Consider the following 23,458-nt stretch of genomic DNA (forward strand, 5'->3'; position numbering starts at 1 on the left):
TAAGTTTTTCCCAACCCAATAATTACTTTCTCTTCAGACTATCCAGCTAACCAAGCATTACAAACATTCCTGCTACTAATTTCTCCAGCTCTGGTGGGATGGACCTTGTCAAACTATTTTGTGACAAATCTAAAACATGAAGATAACTAAGATTGCCCAATTGAGGTGGAATACAACATGTAAATCTTTTTTTCCTCAATTATACAAGTATCATCAACTAGGAGAGTTTTGATATCCAACTTTATATCTCTCTAGACAAAAAATTGTTTCACCAAAGATTTCAAAAATATTATGCAGTTAACGTGTTGGAAAGAGAAGTAGCAGAACTTTACTAGAGCAACATCAATGTTGTGATCCCTACAAATCCTTCTTCAAATGATTACTTGCCTTGTCAACACTTCTACATGATGCCAATAGCACCATTATTCAGTTCATCATAATTTGACCTAAAACAACAAATATTGGATTTTATTGTTTTGGCTATTATTCTCACCTAGTCACCAATGAAATCCATGGAAGATAAAAAAATTTGCAAAATAAATTTATACCTTCCATTGCATCGTAAATCCCTCTGCCTAACTGAGTTGCCAATAGAAAATTTGCAAATTACAAAACCGACATACTAACAAAAAAGAGGAGGAATTGACCATGAAATTTTTTTCTTGAGACATTAACATTTCATATGGAAATTCTCACCTTTAATAGCCTATTAAATAACAAGGAAAACAAGGAAAAACCAAAAAAAACAAAAGAAAAAAAGAAAAAAGGGTAGGTAGAGACAAAAGAAAACTCATCAAAATAGGAAAAAACAAGAAAAGGGTAGGTAGGGACAAAATAAAATTCATCAAAATAGAGAGAAAAATAGAAAAAATATGAGGGAAGACAAAAATCAGAGAAGAGAAAAATAGAGTAGAGACAAGAAAAATTCATCATAATAGAAAGTAAAAATAAAAAAAAGTTAGGTAGACACAAGAAAATTCATCAAAATAGGAAAAAGAATGGCGGAAAATAAAAATAGAGAGAAAAATAGAGATAAAAGAATGTGGGAAGAGAAAAATAGAGATAAAAGAATGTGGGAAGAGAAAAAGAGAGATAAAAGAATGAGGGAGAGAAAAATGAGGAAAGAGAAAAATAAAGAGAAAAAATGAGGGAAGAGAAAAATAGAAAACAAAAAGGAAAGAGAAATTTTTTGAAAGATAATGAAATAGAAGAAATAAATGTGAAAAAGAAAAGATGAAAAAAATAAAGGCAAATAGTCAAGATAAAGATAGGAATTCAACATATCATGCAAGTAGTTTGAGGCATTTGAGTAATACATCGATCCCTCTACTTCAACAACATCAAATACAATGGGATATGTATAAATTATTAAACCCTTCCAATGCTACCTTTAACAATTTTCAATGCTATTGTTATCAACTTTCAATGCAAGTTGTATGGGGTGATCAAGTACTCCATCGACCCCTCTACTTAACAAACAATTAGCATCTAGTTTAGATCAATCAAAGGTACATAAGAGTGTATTTTTGTCTTTTTTGTATCTTCTCTTCTAAAATTGTAGCATTCATATGCTAAAATTGTAGCATTCATATGCATTGAAACACATTAGAAATTCATATTTTTAATTTTAACATTACATAATGAAGTATATAAAAATATAGATCTATACACATATATCATTGTATAATATAATTTGTTACATTTTTTTAATTTATTTTTTGTTGAATTTCCTTATTGTTTTGAGACAATTAGATTCCTTTGAACAATAAGTGCCTTGTTTAGATCAATTAAAGTTTTTTGTAGCTCCTCTTCTAAAATCTTGTATTCAAATTCATTGAAACACATTAGAAATCAATAATTTGTAGCTATATTATGTGTAAATTTAAAGGAAAAAGAACTATATTTTTGAGAAAAAATATAAAAAAAAAATTATTTTTTTTCTCCTTTTTGATCATCAAGAAGATAAAGTGTAGTAATCAAGAAGGTAAAGTGTAGTAATTGAGTAGTTGTAGAATTTTTTCTATATTGAAAAAGGGAATAATTTAAAGTGTATAACTTTACTCGAGTGTATAAGTAATTGTGCATACCCAAACATGTTATTGTGAGATACACTCGAGTGTATAAGTAATTGTGCATACCCAAACATGTTATTGTGAGATACACTTTATGAGAGTGTATAAGTAATTGTGCATACCCAAACATGTTATTGTGAGAGGATTATATAGGCGATCTTATTCTTTTAAATAAATAAAAAATAATGTTGTATGAATTCGTATTTGTGTATGATTGCCTTGGGATATAGGTTGTATTGATATAGTTTAAATGGGTTTGTTTCATTCCATGGTAGACCATTATAGTTATAAATGCAATTATTTTGGTTAAGATTCGAAGCAATATACAATATGTTTTACCTCTCTAGTAGATTCATATAATCATCTAAAAGATTCCACTAGATCATATAAAAGATTCCATGCCTATCTTAAGTGCATTATCATATCTTAAGTGCATTATCTTCCACTAGATCATATAAAAGATTCCATGCCTATCTTAAGTGCATTATCATATCTTAAGTGCATTATCTTTTGAGGGAGTAGGTATTTTTCAAACCCCTTCAATTGATAACTTTAAAAAGTTCTTCATGAATGTTGAGTAGATAACTCTTCTATAACTCTTCTTCATTGAAGCATGGAGAGGATTTTACATATCTTTAAGAATAAAGAAAAACCACCTCGCCTTCAGCTCTACTTTTGGAACTGCGCACGATGATGTGCCCACAATTCCTCAACAACAGAACACTAAAGACTTAGCAGAGGCGACACAACTTTTATTTAAGTCTGTACGTACATATTACTAACCATAGATAATCTACCAGATATTTCCTGACATGAAAATGCCTGCCAACACAAACAACAACAATAAGCCCAAATGTCAATTTACACAATTGAAATAAACCAAACTATGGAAATGGGAAGAAAGCTCAGAAAAGAACAAGTAAAGATCTTTACCGCGTCGTTGAATGTTGCAACGGCGTGGTGAAGTGTTGCAGCGAGAAGGGAGTTCTCTGGCTCTCTCCAATATTTCTTGTTGGCGTTCTCGCCCTTGCCCACCTCCCTGCTGATGGAAGTATTCTCCCTCTCCCTCTCCCTGCTCTTGGTCGAACACTCGCTGAATGGCGTCGCAACGGCACTGCTGAGGCATCTGCCGCAGCTCTTCACAGCACCTGCGTGGGGGCTGCCCTTGCTGCCCCTGCCCGTAATCAGACTGCCCTCTCATGAAATTTCTGCAGTCAGACAGCCGCTGCGGGTCACACTGTTGCTGCCTCCCCTGGTTCTTCTCCTCGCACTCTGCCACTGCCATTGTGAAGGAGATGAGGACTAACACGCCCATCGCCACCCATTTCGTCGATTGCTGCTTCATTTTGGGGAAAATTCAAATTGTGTTGGAAATATGCTCAAATGGGGTAGTGGAAGATCTGTCCGTGGAGAAACAGGGGAGGAGGAGAACGGTATAAGTAGGGAAGGAAGGGGAGGACGTAGCTTTGTTTGCATGGAAGACATGCAGGTGGGCGTGGAACACGTAAGTGAATCTTGCATGGTGGCAACTGGCGGCTGGAATGGTGGGCAGCTAAGCAGCATGCGGCGTCCAGACAGCGCAGGTAGATGCCAAAAGCAGAGCTTTTACCAGTTTTTTACAAAAATATGGAAGAACAACATCAGGTACTACAATTTGAGCCATAATAGTCGGCTATCAATAGCTTTGAAACTTCAAAACTATCCAAGAAACTTTGAGACCATCAAATTATGTAAAATATTTCACAACAATTCTGTTATTCGCAACAAAATTTTGCAGGAATGATGAAAATATTTGGTTAGAGCAGAATCCAAGAGAGATAACCCAAGTGCATCACTGCACTATCATATTTAAACATTCTTTATAACTTTCTAGAGCCCATTTTGAACTAATGAATTTGCTTTTGAACTCAATAAAAATGATCCTTTTACAGTTAGCTTTACACCTAAGTGCAGTGGCATTAGTAGTACAGGGTTATTTGGATATATTATAGACTAGCTTACATATATTTGATTTTAATCAAATATATATATAATATGTTGAGAGATATCTTTCTAGATGCATCTATTAGAGTTTGGGGTACATGATAAAAATAGGCGCCTCAAGAAGGATATCTCTCGGCGTATTATATATAAAAATCAAATATATGTAAGCTAGTAGCAGTCGCGACGCAACATGGGAAACAATAAAAAAATTAAAATCTAGAACTATATAATTTTATATTATTAATGTTTGTTGCAATAATATTATAATATACTATTATTATTATTTTCTATTTTTTGTGGAATAATATTATAATATACTATTATTATTAATTTATATTGTTTTGATTATTGTGATATTATTTTTTTATAATTTATTGAAAATAATATTCATAATATAAATTTGAAATATTTTAAATGTATTATATTATTATTTTAAATTATTGTTAGTTATAATATTATTTTTATAGTTTTATTAGTAAAGTATAATACTACTATATTCTTATTTTGAAACTGTAATATTGTTTTATAGTTATTAAGTGTATAATATCAGGGTTGGGGTTTAAATCTTGGTTAGAGGTAGGGTTAGGATTATGGTTATAGATAAGATTATGATCATGATAGAATAATAATTATGATAAGATATAGGTAAAAATTATGGTTAGGGTTAGGGCTAATATCATAGTTAGGTTTATCCTTAGGATTAGGGTTAGGATTGGGGTTAATCTTAATGATGGTAATTAGGGTTAAGGTTAAAGATTATAATCATTAATTATAAATAGGGTTAGGGTTAGGGTTAGAATTATAATTATGATAAGGGTTAAGACGTCAATTATTATTAGGGCTAATGATATAATTGCGTCAAGCGTTAGGGTTACAGTTAGTGTTGGGCTTAGGATTGGGGTTAATCTTAGTGGGTTAGGGTTATGGTTAGAATTATCATTAGGATTAGGGTTAAGATTGCAATCAAATATAGTACGTGTTTGGGTTAGGATTATGTTTGGGGATAGAAAAGGGTTAGGGTCAAGGTTAGAATTATAATTAGGGTAGGGTTAGGTTTTGTGTTAGATATATAGTTAGGTTTAGGGTTAAAGATTATAATTATTAATTATGAATAATATTGAGGTTTTGATTATGATAATAATTAATATTAAGGTTTTGATTATGGAAATTTCTATAATGTGAGTGGATAAAAATCAAACATTATATTTATTTTATTTATATTAGCATTATTACAATAACTTTCGAGTCATTTGAATTTTGATTTTAGCATTAGTTAAAATGTGTAAAAATTGTAAAGATTTACAAAATATTAAATAATTAATATTAAAAATGAAATTCTTATCTATTGTGACAATTATTATTATTATTATATACATGAGCCTTATCAATACAACAATTTTTTAATCATTTGAAAAATAAATTTATTGGTGGAGAAAATGCATAAAATAAACTATTGAACACTTAATAGTCATAGTAAAGTATGTAATAGTAATTGAGGAAAATTTGAATATAATTTATTAAAACATTTCATAGGAATTAAAGAGAATTAGAACATAATTCATTAAGAATCAGAGTTTACAATCCAAAAATTTTATTTTTATTACTCAATCCAAAATTGACTACAATCATAATAGTTACAAAATTTAGTAGGTTCAATAATTGTCCATTGGTTTTTACCCATTCCCTAATAGCACATAGTGCCCAGTTGGGCCATTATCTAACAACTACATAAAAATTCAATATTTAAGAAGTATTAAAGATCGACCAAGAAGTAACTAAATGAATAGCACTTCATTATAATAATGTAAATACATAACAAATTCTTCAACGATGAGGATTGTATTCCGACCCTTGTGCTCATAATGATCGCGATATACTTCTTTTAAAGAATCTGGAAATTTTGATGCTATTGCAAAAACTTCCTTAACTTTTGTTGCAACATCTTCCATTTGCAATATTTCTAATTCTTCAACATCATCTATCATTAAGGTCGTGTTTTCATATTCTCTGACAATTTTGTTGCAGTAATCCAAAATTGTTCTCGCACATTTGTCCATATGGCTCTCTATGAATTCATTTGAATTCACCGATACATCTAGGCTTGCAACAACAATTTCTGATGCATTTTCAGAAACATCCATGTTTTGATTATTTGTTGAATATAAATAACATAAAATGGAAGTTAGTATTATGAGAATGAAAATATCCATAAATAGTTACAACATAATATTAAAAAATATTAACATTTAGTAATAAAAAATATGCATAAAATAAACCATCGAACACTTAATAGTCATAGTAAAGTATGTAATAGTAATTGAGAAAAATTTGAATATAATTTATTAAAAAATTTCATGGGCATTAAAGAAAATTTGAACATAATTCATTAAAAAATAGAGTTTACAATCCAAAATTTTAATTTTTATTACTCAATCCAAAATTGACTACAATCATAATAGTTACAAAATTTTGTAGACTCTCATTTAGGAGTCGCTATCACTTTGTCTAATGGATTCCTCTCAATAATGGAGAGAATTTAAATGGTGTTTGATAGGATCAATAGTGGTTTGACCCTTCTCAGGTGGTTTCTCAAGGTCAACTTTATTGTTGTTTCCAAGTTTCTTCCAAATGGATGCCTTTAATGTTGTTTTGCTCGCAGTTGTCCAAACACATCTTTCTCTTCGAAGTCGATCAATTGCCTCAGCCATTGTCTCTGTATCTGAGGGAAATGAACAATAGCTATAGTCATGGTCAAGCCAAAGTTTCCAAAATTGAACCCATAAGGGGTTTCGAACTTTCTTCCGAGTTGTTCGTCGCAACTGCACCCTGTGAAGCAAGATAGTCTATGTTAAGTTTATACATAATTTTTTTAGTGGAGAGACTAAGATTAAGTGTTGAAATTGGTATCTCTAATAGCATATGTAACATCCAAAAACACTTAATGGAAATTAAAAGAACAACTAATATGTATTTTTAAGAAAATATTTTTTAACTAATATTCTTTTTTTTGTTGAAATAAATAACAATCAAGCAATGCAATAGTTTTCTAAAATATTTAATAGGCATTGAATAAAAGTTGAACACGATGTATTACATAAACAAATAATACATGAACTCAATTTTCATTAAAGAAAAATCAAACAGAACATTTTGCATCAACCTCTAATAATTTATTCGATAGTCAGTAAAGCAAATTTTAATAAAAACATATTACATCAAATTTTCTTCTAAAAATTCCAATTTGTTTTCTTCATCCATTGGATTCCTATTTTCTTAAGGACTCTTTACATAAATATTTTGTGAAGGTCCCATTGTAGTTGTGTTCATTGTCCTCTGATCCACTCTTGAGCGGGGTGTAGGTCAGTATTAGGATAAGCTTTGATAGTACAAGTATCAGGAAAGTATATTTGAAAGAGCTCCTTCCCATCAAAATGTGATATGAATTTTTTCATAACAATAGCCCTCCATCAACAATCAGTGTCAAGCGCTTCTACTGCGAAGCCAGATGAGAGGTCGATGGGCATCTGCGTGCACGGTGGAATGGGTCTCATATTTTTCAAATATACCTCCTCCAGCAGTGCCTCCCCATTTGAACCCTTAGTAATGAATTTTTCATATTGAAGAAAGAATGTATTCTTGTCATGACTGTCATTGCCGAATGCAATGATAGCTCCTTCAAACCACGCTCCTCGGAATCCCTCCTCTTCACTACAGACCTCCACTTTCATTCCTACGTTGACCTCCATTTTCTGAGAAAATATCACTAACCAATTTGAGTCCAAAAAAATTATGATTATAGAAGTTACATAAGAGAATCTTATGCATATAATGTATTAATTTTAAAATATAATATTAATTTAAATCACTATGATTTCAAACATTCACATAGTTAAAGCTAAAGAAAATTAGTATTGTTAGCCAAAAAAAATTGTTCACATAGTTCAAGTTTTGAAAAACATATCCATATATAATGAGATATAACATTGTAAGAAATAAATTGGATAATTAGATACTAATAAGACTATATTAATTTATTTTAACAATTTAATAGGAAAGTCTCTCTTCTTCATAATTCATAAGCAATATTCAAATGGAAGTATGTAAAAGAGCCCTTAAGTATATAGTTTTACTTCATTTACTGGAAGGACAAAAGCTAATCAAAAGAAATTTATATTGGTAAAGAGAAGAAAGCAATATACTCAAGATAATTGATGTTTTGAAGATATGTGATAAAGTTGTACACATTATGTTTGCAAACAAGACCATTATTTTGAAATGAAGAAAAATAATATTCATAAAAAATAATATTAGCTTAGAAACTATAATAATCTTAGAACAAGGACAAATGAAACACCAAATCAAAATTACACCAAAGAGAACAGACAAGTGTCATTAAAACTATCCTCTAACGATAGGTACACAAAGATATTTGTGAAAGCTTTAGGTTCAAAGATTTATATTGTAACTAATGACAAAATAATTAACACATATTTTTCACATAAAAATTCAACTCAAAGAAATGAATATAACTTCTCTATTTATCAAAGATATGCTGATTTTAATCATATTTACCAAAAACAAGAGATACCACAAATGCCAAATCCATAATTTCAGAGTACTTTTAACTTCCAAAACTATTATTTTAAAGAAGTAAAGTATAGTCGAAATGGATTATTTGTCCTCATTAATCTTAGAGAGACTAGATAAAACAGCTTGCAAGATTGATAGAATAAGGATAACCATTGTCCATAAGAATTCCATATCAATCCTTGCATTCTTTATTTACTTATTTTAAATTCGATTGGTTAAAGAGTAGTGGGGCCGAAATCTCTAAGCATTAATTTCACATCACTTCAACTATTTAGGTATTTATAATGCCATTTTCTTGCAACATTATTGTTCTCTTAAGCATAATTGATTGTTTGATTACCATTAACATGATTACATGTGCATGGCACTATTCACAGCTTAAACAATATAATCAATACATTATTCAAATATTTTATAGGTATCCTCTTTGTGGTTGTCGTGACAGCAGATCCTCTTTTTTGTTGTATGCCTTGATCCACCTCTTCTACGTCTACGAGATTCAGGTGCTATGAATGGTCTTCTAGTTTCTACTTTATGATAACTCCTATTAGAATCTTGATTAACATATCTATCGTTTGGATATTCACATTCATCACCACAATGTATTGGCAACACAAACTCTTCCTTGTACGTATGGTCTCTGTGGTTGCAGTCAGAGGAGATCCTCTTCTTTTTGGTTAGCCATGATATTGGCAGTGTGTGCAGGCACTAAGTACTACAGATTTTTTAACCAAATTGGGACTGTCCTCCATGGAAATATGTTTTAGCTACCCATAATTTCCTTAGAAATAAAAATAAACAAATTCTGCTACCCATCGAAGTATGCTATGGTAACACAAGCAAAGCATGTGAATAGTTTTGACATCTCTTGGAAACATCGATTGCAATATTTATAGAAATTGATATGTCTAAGACAAATGAAATTTGCAGGTGCAAAGTCGTATTCTTAGCCAGTTTCCTCTGCCTATAATGAAATGTGAGCCTATAATGAAAGCGTAATGAAGGTGTATTAATAGTCAAACACTATCCTTGGAAAATATATTTATGCCAATGATAAAGTGTAGCGTCGTAAATTGTACGCACTTGCTAGGGTGGTACAATTTCACACCTAGTTTAGCACCCGCCTTGGCGCATTTTGCATTTTGCATTGCATTTCCCCTTTAGCACTTAATTAATTAAATTAATTAGGTCTAAGGTCCTATTTTATCATCTCACATATCATAAAGTTGGGCCCTTTTCATTAAAGTGTGCCCCTTTCATTTTATTCCTCCAATACATCATTTAATCAAAAACCCTAATTAGGTCCTATTTTGAACTTGGGGGCTTGATTTTGGGGGTCAAAACATCTCGAAATCACCTGTAACTTCGGGATTCTCTCTAAAATCATCATATCCGACGGCCCTGAAAATTTGGTGAAAAGTTGTCAGGACCATGGCGCCCGGAGTGCACACGGTCCCGGACATTTTTCCCGAAATTTTAGGAGCGCGATCCAATCATAAAATAAAGCTTAACCCCAAGAAATTGGCAGGAGATTCAATCTCTAGGTTAGCCAAAAGTTGAAATTAAGACCTAGGGTTTCATATATAAGAGCTCTCTTTCTTCATTTGAAAGGATCCGAATTTTGGTTTCAGGGATCTTCTATGCAGCGAAAGAGCAGATCTTTGAAGACTTCAACAACATTCAGCATCCATCCATCAAGAATTCATCAATTTCATTCATCCATTTAGGGCTTTGAAGGCATTGAAGAGCAATAAGGGATCACCGACTGAAGATTGGCTTGTACCCCTCCCTTGGGGTTGGGTATGATTTCATTTTGTTTTCATGTCTTTGCATAAGCCTCATTATATCATTTGTATTCATGCTTTAGATCACTTTGCATCTTGATTTAGAGCATTTACATTAGCATTTACAAGCAATTAGGGTTTACTTTCTAGGTTGCTCTAGTTTGCTTACTTGCATTTTAGGATCTTGCACACACATAAGGTCTGCACACACACTAATTTTACAATACAACTTGGCTATTCGTGGAGGTGGAAATCACCAAAGCGGGGGTTTGACTAAGGCAAAACCCTATATAGTCGCCCACCATACCTTTTTAGATATAAGTGCAGGTTTCGAGATTCAGACGACGCCGCAAGTTGCAGATCCGACGGAAGCAGACTGAGACAGAACTTCACACCAAATTCCAACCCAAAAGACCAGGACAGGGGCGTGGGGCGCCCTGGTCCTACCAGAACAGGGGCGTTGGGTGCCCTGGTCCCTGGGACAGGGGCGCTGGGCGCCCTGGTCCTTCTGTCAGACAGCAAGTTTCAGCATTTTTCCGACAGCTTTTCAGGTTGCAAAACAGCAATTTCAGGAGCAAAATCAGGACAGTGGCACCCGTGCCCTCGTCCCGAACATTTTCACTCAGATTTTAACTCCGGGTACACATCTGCATTCTTGTCTTGTCCTTGTGTTTACAATTTTCCGTTGTTTAATCTTAATTCTGCAATCTTGTTACTAGTTCATACTTGCACTTTGGGGTTAAGAATTGAACTTGCATCATTCTATCTATCATTTGCAACAAAGGAATAGAAACCCTAATAGGTATCCCATGGCTCTCTCTTCCACAAAAAGAAGTAGCCAATTGTGTGATACCTCTAGGCTCTTTCGTATTCCACAAGTGTGTGATTGAAAGTGAGATTAGGGCATGTTTGCTTAGTGTCACTTTTTCCCCCACACATTTTGGTGAACCCGACGTAAATCTTATTATTGCTTTCTCTTGCATTACATTTGTTAGATCTAAATCTAGATTTAGCGTGTTTCATTTAAGTTTAATTTTCAAAAAAAAAAAAAGAAAAAAAAAAAGAAGGAAAAGAAAGAGTGTGTTTTGTTTCTTTGCATTGTGTGCAATTTTTATTTCAAAATGTCAGATTTTTATTTGCAAGATGTTCATATTTGTGATGATTATGAGTTAGATGAAGCTTTAGATGAGTTTTTGAAACCTAAAGATACCAAACCTTCATTTTACCAAAAACTCATAAACATTGTTGCTATGCCATTTCGTTGTGATGAGAAAGATAAGTCGAATGATTCCTCTCAAGGGTACATTCCTATCAACTCTTCCACTAAATCTAGTAACATGGTTGTTTTCAATGATCCCCTCTATGAAGAGATATCTCCTTTTGAATCAAAAGATAAACATTTTAATAGATATGATCATGCTTTGTTGGATGATGCCCTTGATGACTTTGTGGCTCCTAAAAAACGCTCCCTTCATGAGGATCCTTTTGTGCAAGAAGATGACATTATCCCTACATTTCCTAGTGATGGCATTTCCTTTTCCAACAAAATTCCCACTAGAGATGATGAATTAATGATAAATGCTTACCCTTCTCCTAAAGTTTGTCTTACCCATAAGCATCCCTTAGAGAAAGAAGATGAAATAAAAAGCAATTTCCTTAATTCTCTCTCCCCTAAAGATCATATTGAACATATTTTGAGGAAAGAGGATGAGTTTAACACATCTATTGATGCTCTCCCTCCTAAGGATGAGGAAAAAATAAACAATGTTATCTCCTCTCCCGAAATTGACAATACTTCAAACATTCCTTTCAACAACCTCACTATTTGGGATGAACCATTAGAAGAAGGTATAGATTATTCTCTACCCCTAGCCAAAGGGGATGAAATCAAGATTGAAAACTCCCTTGATAGTTTCTCACCTTCCTTGAATCTCAATCATTCTCCCTCTAAAAATAAAGCATCTCCCTCTCCTCAACTTGGTTCTACTCATAAGGAAACCCTAGTTCAAAGCAAGATGGTTAACATCTCTTTCAAAGATCTCCCTCTCAAAAGTGAGACTTTAGAGAGTAATGTCGATCCTTCTCCTAGAGAGTTTATTCCCCATGTAGATCCTTTGATGATAGAGGATGATATGACCTTTCCTAGTATTACTCTGCCTACTAGAACATCAATGCCTACCCCTTGTCTCTCTCCTAAAATTGATTTAATCCATGATGAGATTTTAGTGCAAGAGAAGACTATCAACAATTCTTCCAACACTTCTGTTCATTCCTCTAAACCATCCTCAATCAATTTGATACATGTGAATGAAACACCTAACAAACCTCTCTTCACTGTCCAAGGTGCTTGTCCTTCTCAAAATTCTCAACCTTTAAATAAGCCTATCTTAGTGGTTCAAGGTGGTTATGCTAATGATTCTTTTTGCACTCCTAACAAACCTATTATTACTGTGCAAGGAGGTTATTCTACTAAGAGCCCTTATGAGTATGCTAAACAACTGACTAGAGAGAGTTATAATGTGGTTGCTCATACCTATAATACTAGAAATAATAGGCAGCCTAATCCTCCTCCTGTTACTCCAGTTTCTTTTCCTAATCCTCAACCAATTCTTCCGCAAGCTCCACATATTTCACAAGTTCTTGGTAAGGAATATGATCTCATAGAACAACTTAAAGCTACCCCTGCTAAGATATCCCTTTGGGATTTGATCCAAACTTCTTCCGCTCATCATGGAATGTTACAAGATGCCTTGACAGATTTGAATGTTCCTCCACCTAATACATCTAGTAATATAGTGTCTTTGGTTAACTCTGTGATGAATCCTAAAGCTCAAATTATGTTTACTCAAGATGAGTTGCCTACTAGTGAAATTCAACATCAATATGATCCCTTGACGATTGTGGTTATCATAAATGACACTGCTATAAGATGAACACTGGTAGATAATGGTGCTGGCCTTAATGTGTGTAGCATTAATCTATTGCATAAGATGAATGTGGATACATCCCTTATTGAGCCTGACTCTCGTCCCATTCGAGGCTTTGATAAAGTGGCTAAGCCTTCATTAGGTATTATCACCTTACCCATCACAGTGGGACCTGTTACTTTGCCTACTCCTATCCATGTTATGTCGGGAAATCTAACATACAACTTGTTATTAGGGAGACCTTGGATTCACAGTATGCAAGCTGTCCCCTCTACATTGCATAGACAAGTTAAATTTATTTATAATAATAAGACATATACCTTGATAGGTGATACTAATTTTCAAGCTTGTTTGCAAACATCTCTTCCAAAGGGAGTTCTTCTAAGCCTTCCTCTTCTAGTGATGACTCGTTAAACAAGATACCTATGGATGAATCATTACCCTCTGATAATCAAAATTCTTTGGATGAGTCTAAAGTTCCTGAAGAAGATTCTTCTCAACTTGAATCTACACATGAAAAGGCTTTTGATCCTGAGAAGGTTCTTGCAGAAGACGATTGGGGATCTCTTGATTTCAATCCCACCTTTGTAGGTGAGTATAGGGTTCCTACTAGAGAGCTTAAAGTTAAAAAGAAGGAAGAAACTAGAGATCAATCAGTCTTACCTAAACCTATGAGCAATAATTTTGTGGCCGCTTCTCAAACTTCTTCTCCTCACATCTCTAATTCTGAAGAATTTGATTCTTTGTCTTATGAAAAAACACCTTCTCTTTCTAAAATGGCTAATCGTTATGGTCGTGGTTTTCATATTTTGGCTAAGAGTGGCTATAGTGGAAATGGTTGTGGCACAAATGAACAAGGAATTAAAGTTCCTTTAGAACATAACATGCATGAATATTCATTTGGACTTGGATATAATCTTTCTAAGCCCACCAAAGCATCTAAAAGACCATCTCTCAATGTGAATGCTATTTTTAGTAGTGATGATGATATCACTTCAACTAAATCATCTTCTACTTCTATCAACTCTCATTCCCCTCATAAGGAAATCTTGGCGATGAACAAATCTCTTAATGACTCCCCTCAAATTTCTAAATCCACTTATGAATCTTTATCTCCTATTCATCATAAAGTCCTTTCCTCTAGGGATAAGGCTCTAATAAATTACACTCATCCCTCTTCTAAGATTTTTTGTGACTTTTCTTCTTCAATTTTTATCACTTTATACATGTTTTTGATCTCACTTATAGTTGAGCATTCAGCATGTCATATTCAAATACCTCATTCAATCTATCATGTCTTTAAATAACATTAATGGCTATTATGTTGCTCATCATTATGTGACATTGGTAGCTCATTTACTGGGGGCTCATTGTCATTCATGATGGTACAATTTCAAGTGCAATCATATTTTTGAAGCAACATAATAGCCTAATTTTTCTATGTTATCTCTTGTTCCTATGGGGTAATAGTGTGGAAATATTGATCATCTTTGCTTTAGAATTCTCTTTTCCTAGATATGGGAGAAGATGTGTATTCTCTTTCTTATCCTACCCACTTCTTGTGAGGAGCATTTTACATACACTAATGTCTTGCTTGCATGAACTCATGTGAGTATGTAATACATTTTGTTCATGTCTAAATCTCTCCCTGGAAGATTGAGTAAGTCCTTCTCATTGACCTTATCCTTGGGAGGCAATGATCTTTTCTTATTTTTATCTAAGGATCCACTTTTTCCTATTTCGTGGATGGTGTGAACTTTATTACTTGATGTTATTCCTTGTATGCATTTGTTGTTGTTTGTTCAAGGATTCTCTCTTACAAGAGGTATAAGTCCTTAACTACAACCTCTTTTGCACTTGGTAAAATACATCCATAATGAATTCACTCTCCCAATTGGGTTAAAAAGAGCGTCATCCTTCATTAAGAATCACTTTCACCTCGCAAAAGAAGGAAGTATTGCATTCTTATTCTCTTCTTTGTCTTATTCTAGAAGATGTTATATTTGTCTAAGACAATTCCTCTTGGGGATAGGTGTCTTTTGTACAAAGATCTCTTCTCCTCTAAGGATCTCCTTTACACATACTACAAGATATCCCTTTTCAACTATTTTATCCTTGCTTAAAGAGTAAAAAAAACTCTCTTTCTTGGATCTATGACATTGTTGCATTTTTGGGGTATCTTCTTTTGTGATGAAGGTAGGTATCCTTGTTCTACTTTGCTTATGGCATAAACATTACACTTTTTGAGCAATGGGTCATTCTCGGAACCAGAGCACAGACTCTTAGAGCGAGATGTCTCCATTTTTTTCTTTTATACAAGGTGATAATTCTCGAAACCAGAGCACAGACTCTTAGAGCGAGATGTCACGCTTTTGTACTATACATATACAGGTTGTAGAATACTCGGGCATAGACTCCTATGAGGTGCTTCTAACCTCACTTACACACAAATGCACGAGGTTGAGTGGAACTAGCGGCATAAGGCTAGACTTTCTCACTCTCCTCCCTTACATGGATCACCTAGACAGACTCTAGGGGCTAGTTTTCCATGTCCTTTTTCCCATGGATCACCTAGACAAGATCTAGGGGCGAGAAGTCCATGTTTTCTCTCTCACTATTCTTCTCATGGATCACCAATGTGTGTATTCATGTTTTTTTCCTTTCTTTTCTTCTCTTTGCATTTTGTTTCCATTTACATCCTTCATCTTGTGTTAGAGAACTCTCAAATCCTCACACTCTTTGTTGTGTTGGAATTGAGATTTAGTCCTCTTTCTTACCAAGTGATTCTCCATTAGTTTTTGATCTCATATCAAATCTTCTTGTGAGCATTTGTCATCAATATTCTTTAACAATTCGAAGTGGTAAACATGATACCCTGTTTCAACTCACTAAAATTAGCAAGCCGAAACAGGGGGGGCATATAGCTACCCTCGAATTTTCATCACCTTCCTTAGTAGGAATTAGGTGATTTTGTGATCTAACATGTGGTTTTGTAGGTTGTGGTTCCTAACTGAGTACTGTAGATACCGCTGGGGGCTTCTTCCGACAACTTATGGATATATCCTTTTTCAAATAATGTTTACTTTTTTGTACTTTAGCTTGCATATGCACGTAGCGTTCATATGACCGCTAAATTGGGAGCTAAATGTAGCGTCGTAAATTGTACGCACTTGCTAGGGTGGTACAATTTCACACCTAGTTTAGCACTCGCCTTGGCACATTTTGCATTTTGCATTGCATTTCCCCTTTAGCACTTAATTAATTAAATTAATTAGGTCTAAGGTCCTATTTTATCATCTCCCATATCATAAAGTTGGGCCCTTTTCATTAAAGTGTGCCCCTTTCATTTTATTCCTCCAATACATCATTTAATCAAAAACCCTAATTAGGTCCTATTTTGAACTTGGGGGCTTGATTTCGAGGGTCAAAACATCTCGAAATCACCTATGACTTCGGGATTCTCTCTAAAATCATCATATCCGACGGCCCTAAAAATTTGGTGAAAAGTTGTCAGGACCATGGCGCCCGGAGTGCACACGGTCCCGGACATTTTTCCCGAAATTTTAGGAGCGCGATCCAATCATAAAATAAAGCTTAACCCCAAGAAATTGGCAAGAGATTCAATCTCTGGGTCAGCCAAAAGTTGAAATTAAGACCTAGGGTTTCATATATAAGAGCTCTCTTTCTTCATTTGAAAGGATCCGAATTTTGGTTTCAGGGATCTTCTATGCAGCGAAAGGGCAGATCTTTGAAGACTTCAACAACATTCAGCATCCATCCATCAAGCATTCATCAATTTCATTCATCCATTTAGGGCTTTGAAGGCATTGAAGAGCAATAAGGGATCACCGACTGAAGATTGGCTTGTACCCCTCCCTTGGGGTTGGGTATGATTTCATGTTGTTTTCATGTCTTTGCATAAGCCTCATTATATCATTTGTATTCATGCTTTAGATCACTTTTCATCTTGATTTAGAGCATTTACATTAGCATTTACAAGCAATTAGGGTTTACTTTCTAGGTTGCTCTAGTTTGCTTACTTGCATTTTAGGATCTTGCACACACACAAGGTCTGCACACACACTACTTTTACAATACAACTTGGCTATTCATGGAGGTGGAAATCACCAAAGCGGGGGTTTGACTAAGGCAAAACTCTATATAGCCGCCCACCATACCTTTTTAGATATAAGTGCAGGTTTTAGGATTCGGACGACACCGCAAGTTGCAGATCCGACGGAAGCAGACTGAGACAGAACTTCACACCAAATTCCAACCCAGAAGACCAGGACAGGGGTGTGGGGCACCCTGGTCCTGCCAGGACAGGGGCGCTGGGCACCCTGGTCCCTGGGACAGGGGCGCTGGGTGCCCTGGTCCTTCTGTCAGACAGCAAGTTTCAGCATTTTTCCGACAGCTTTTTAGGTTGCAAAACAGCAGTTTCAGGAGCAGAATCAGGATAGTGGCGCCCGTGCCCTCGTCCCAAACATTTTCACTCAGATTTTAACTCCAGGTACACATCTGCATTCTTGTCTTGTCCTTGTGTTTACAATTTTCCATTGTTTAATCTTAATTCTGCAATCTTGTTACTAGTTCATACTTGCACTTTAGGGTTAAGAATTGAACTTGCATCATTCTATCTATCATTTGCAACAAAGGAATAGAAATCCTAATAGGTAGCCTGTGGCTCTCTCTTCCACAAAAAGAAGTAGCCAATTGTGTGATACCTCTAGGCTCTTTCGTATTCCACAAGTGTGTGATTGAAAGTGAGATTAGGGCATGTTTGCTTAGTGTCACTTTTTCCCCTACACATAAAGAATATTCCAAACGGAGGTTACAAGTTATGCATATGATAGATGAGCAAGGAAACAATATCATTTAACTATATGAATATTGGTATGCCAAATGTGGTTTAAGACAATGGAGAAGTATAATAATATTAATCGAATGATACATCTAAATATTGAGCTTCCCATAACAAAACATGGCTGGATTCGCTTACTTGAAAGCTTGTTGTTCTGGTGTTGGTCAAAGAAGTTGTGTTGTTTTCTTCTCTGCAACACAAAAATGTAGAAAGAGATCGAGATTAGATGCCATGACATGGTGAAAGGAACAACAAATCATCGAAGAAAATACATTACAAAATGTGATGATTGCAGAATAGTTTGCATACTTAATCTATTGTTGTTCAAATGTGAATTGTTTCTTCCTTTTGTTTGGGATCAAAAACAGTTTTTCTCTCTTCTTGGGAGGATTATTATATAGCATGAACTTGTTTTCTGAAACGCTTCCACTTTCCTTCATAATGAATGCAACACTGAGGATAGGATGCAGTAGTCTAAAATTGCGTTACAACGAATGGCATTACAGTAACGTTACATTGTGTTACATTGAAGCAGAACGAATGGCAATCGCAACCCTGCCTGAACCTTTACAGTAACGTTTGTGCATTGGAGAGGAGTGCATTGGAGAGGAATGGCAATCATAGCCTGTGTGAACCGTTATAGTGACGTTTGTGCATTGGATAGGAGCATGCAATATTCATTGCTGATTTAACTACCAGAAAATCTTTTTTTTTCCATGCAGATTCAGGTGGTGTTTGGTCTTCCATCATGTTCATTTTCTTTAATGTTTACATAGAATATTCTCATTTTATTCTATCCTTCACTCCCCCTGCTAAGACTATATAGGAACGCCTCTCAGCGTAATCAAGGGTGTCTAGTGTGCAGGATATGTTGAAAAGTTTCGTTAAATACCTTTGGATGGCGTGCCTTGGATAGCGACTCCAGGGAGTTTTCCAAATCAAATCCCTTGGCCTCTAGATTTCTTTCATACCCCTTACCAAAGTAGCAAAACTTATCTGCATTGAGTTCACATAAATGTAAGGAAAGCAATTATTATCCATAGAACTGCAACTAAAGAGCTGGAATCAGGCATACATCTAGTCCAAAATGTAATATGTGGAAAGTTGATTAGAAACCTATCTAGTTACATAAATGTTAAGTAAAAAAGGTAGTTTGCAAGTCTCATTGTGCCATCTATTGCCACGAGTAGGAACCTCCTTCTGGACAAATAAATAATGTACTCTAAGATTCACAATAGAAAAGTAGCAAAATTAGATGAAGCTTGAGAGGAGGTTTTAAATCAAGTCAAAGACATACTATAAAACATGATCAACAAAGTAACAACCAAAGGAGGGTAACAATGAAACAAAATTAGCAAGCTCAACACAAGATATTTTTGCATACTCTATTGACAACATTTCATCAACTGAACACTATAACTCTTTCAGTAGAATTCAAATATTATATCTGTCATTATTTTTTTTAAATATTATATCTGTCATTATTTTTTTGATGTACCAAAGCACACCACAGATAGGTGTTCAGGTTGCGGTAAGGAAAAACAAACATGATGCAAAGGGCTATTTCCAAATAAATTTCATGCTCTCAAAGAGGAATTTGTCAGTTGCAATCTACAGAGGAAATACATTGATAGTGTAGTTTGGGGAGGATATGTTAACAGTTAAAGGAAAAAATATATATCGGTATATATATGTATGTAGGCAGGAAGGTAGAAAGCCATTAAGGCAAGGGGTGGTATGTATTGGACACCAAACAATATAACGAAAATAGGCGCTACTTGTTTCACTCCCAAGAAGCCATTTATGATGTAGAAATATTACCGCAATCTGATAATATCCATGTTGTTTAGTTTTATTTATGTGATTTGCAACAAGAAGCACGTGGAATGGTGAAGTAAACAATTGCTTAGAAGTGAAACATGGGTGCCTGTTTGTGTTTTTGATCGGTGACAACAAAGTCGAAGAGTAATGAAAGCAATTTATGGGGACTTAAAGGACACTGTATTTATTTTGGGTGCAAGGGCATGGGTTAGTGCAGGATCAAGGGGGGCCAAAAAGTGGCGATGTGAAAAAAATAGCCTTCCTCGCTCGCCTAAAAATGCGAAAATTTGTGTTGACTTTTTGCTTGGCCTGGGTGTCAGTACACCTTGGCCTAGTAATTACCTATGCAAATCGGATATCAGATAAAATCGGATATTCGATTTTTATTTGTAATTTTAATTTAAAATATATATTATATGTTACGTATTATATAATACGTATTATATTATATTATATATAATATAATATTATATTATATAATATAATATTAAATTATATTATATATTATATAATATTGTATTATATTATATATTATAATATAATATAATATTATATTATATTATATTATATTATAATATAATATAACATAATATTATATTATATAATATAATATAATATTATATTATATTATATTATATATAACATAACATAATATTATATTATAATATAATATAACATAATATTATATTATATAATATAATATTATATTATATTATATATAATATAATATTATATTATATTATATATAATATAATATTATATTATATATAATATAATATTATATTATGTTATATATAATATAATATAATATAATATATAATATAATATAATATAATATAATATAATATTATATTATATTATATTATAATATATATAATATAATACAATACATATTATATAATATATTATTATATTATATAATATATTATTATATTATATATGTTATTTAAAAATAATTTAAGTGTTGAAATCGAATATCCGATTTTCTAAGACTTTTATATTTAGACAGCGACAGTCCCGTGAGTCATTTTTAACTCACGGGTCGCGCGAATTTGTCAAAATCCGATATCTGCTCCATCCAATATTCAGTTTTTTGACAAAAAATTGCTAAAAAATTGATTTAGAGGTAGGAACTTTGTCGTTTTGAATCATTTTTTGTATTTTTTATGAATGTTTATTTGATTTTTCATTGAAAATATGGTTTTTTTTCATGAAAACTAGGTTTTTTTAAAATCAAATACCTAATTGTTTAAATTTGTTAACTAAATTTAATTGTTTACATTCAATTAGGTTAAAAATGGGAGATAACAATGAAAACACTGACCAACCACAACTGCAACAACCAAACCCTCATTTGCCAAACCCCCCCTCAATTCAAGATTTGATTGCACAAAATTTGAATGAATTGAGGGGGATTGCAGAAGTGTATCGTAGGATCCCTCGTCTAAACCCATTGTTTGATCCGCTCACGTCGATCGTAAAAAGTATGGAAACCATGACTGAGGAGCACGATGCCGCCCTTTTGTGGCAAGATTCTATGAAGGAAAAATATGCAGATGGCTTGTCGTATAAGGATATCAAGGATCTTGAGATATCCAAAGCCGAAATCGCCTCATTGTTTGTCAATCCCCATACTGGTCAGCCTGTAGATCCCCAAAAAAAAAACTTTCTATTAAAAGGTGCACAAATGATGGGATTGTGAAAAACTTTTGGGATCGTTGGTGGATGGTTTTCGACAAACCACCCAACAACAATCTTGATATCCCCTTCTATTTCATAAAAAAATTGTATGCTGAGTTTGTTTTACAGAAACATGTGAACTACTTTGACATCCAACCTTTCCAGAGTGTAGGTTTAGGTATGCCCCAAAATAGACCTGGGGCAGTCAGAGTAGTCCAGGGCCCATATGTCCCCCCTCCTCTTGTTGATCCCCCACCTACAGTTCAGCATCCTGATATCATTTGTGAGGTGGCTTCACGGACCATATCGGCTATTCACTCTTTGAGTAGCCTTTTGGTTTCTCAGGCCGCGTCAGTAGCTCAGCCTACTTTTGATGGTAGCAGTGCATCGGGTGGTGCTGACACGTCATCCTCGGCTCCACACATATGCATGCCACATAGTTGTGTCATGTGTGGGCACATATGCTTGGGTCCAATTGGACAGCCCGTTGATCCTGTTGTGGACAGTGCAGATTACGAGGTGCATGAGATGCATGATGCACCAGAGGTTATTACACAGACTGGAGGATACCCTGGGGAGTTCTCACATGCTAGAGGTGAGGAGGCACCGTCATCATACATTGATGATGTATTGGTAAGATTTGTGTTTTCACAGTTCATGTTATATTTTAATTAAATATTTATAAATTAGATAATATTAAGTACTAATTTTTATTTACATGGTCTATTTAACAGCTGATGACCAAGGATGAGTTGAGACAGATTCAGGAGGGCACCTTGTCGGCCATTTCATTTGGCCTCGATAGCTTGACGGTACATATATTATTGCACCTAGTCGTTTGTATTTTATTGTACATACATGCTCATCATTTATATTTGTATTAATTAGATTATGTAGTAACTTGCATGTATATCTTATTTTACTCTTGTAGGGCACAAGAAGCACGAGTGCGGTGTAGTGTGATCTAGGATCTGGTAGTGCAATTGGAGACAAGGGAAAGGTAATTGAATGCAAATATGATTGAATGAATAGTTTAAATAACTTATAGTGATTATACATGTCTAGACATAGATTGATAGGTTCATATAGTTGTTGTGTATATATATAGAGAATCCTTGGCTTCACATCCTTGATGACTACACCCAGTATACCTGAAGAAGAAGAAGAAGAGATGCCTCAAGTAGATGTGTGTTTATTTTATTTTTTGATTAGTAGATATAATTTGTTATTATCAGTGACAATTATATGCTAACTTGTATCAATGTCATGTTTCTAAACATATGTAGGTTGTTTATGAAAATATTCAAAACATACCTCCTCTATCGAAGACATACATCAAGAGTCCTGCAAAGCTGAAGAGAAAACGTGGAGATGAGGTAAACATGAATAGTTCAATTAAATAGTTCATTTTTATGTTAACTTTTCGAATGTGAATTATATACTATAACTAATATTAATCGTGGTTTATTTTTCTTGTGCAAGATCCTTCAGAGCCAAGCAGTGCAGCGAAGAGGATCGATTTTGATGATCCATCGGTAGCTTAGGATGTTATAGATAGTTTTGGGATGCTTACATGTCTAGTTGGCATGTATATTTTGTATATGGACATACATTCATGTATTTAGACATACATTTTGTTTCAATTGGTGTTTATGCCATATTTGTGTATGGACATACATTTGTAATCATTCGACATTTTTATATATACAGAAGTTGATATTCGATCATATAAATTGTTGC

At 33.9% G+C, this 23,458-nt stretch overlaps 1 protein-coding gene across 1 annotated transcript; it reads right to left on the reverse strand.

Annotated features, from left to right (window-relative positions):
* Nucleotides 1-2,660: 2,660 nt before the first annotated feature.
* Nucleotides 2,661-3,499, reverse strand: LOC131856098 (2S albumin-like cysteine protease inhibitor). The gene is made up of 2 exons (XM_059207380.1): nucleotides 3,006-3,499; nucleotides 2,661-2,894 (listed from the first exon to the last, which is right to left on the reverse strand). Exons 1-2 carry the CDS (start codon nucleotides 3,415-3,417, stop codon nucleotides 2,866-2,868), a joined length of 441 nt encoding a protein of 146 aa, XP_059063363.1. The 5' UTR covers nucleotides 3,418-3,499; the 3' UTR covers nucleotides 2,661-2,865.
* Between the last annotated feature and the right edge of the window lie 19,959 nt (nucleotides 3,500-23,458).

Source organism: Cryptomeria japonica, chromosome 6 (assembly GCF_030272615.1).
Source record: "Cryptomeria japonica chromosome 6, Sugi_1.0, whole genome shotgun sequence".
Taxonomy (NCBI): domain Eukaryota; kingdom Viridiplantae; phylum Streptophyta; class Pinopsida; order Cupressales; family Cupressaceae; genus Cryptomeria; species Cryptomeria japonica.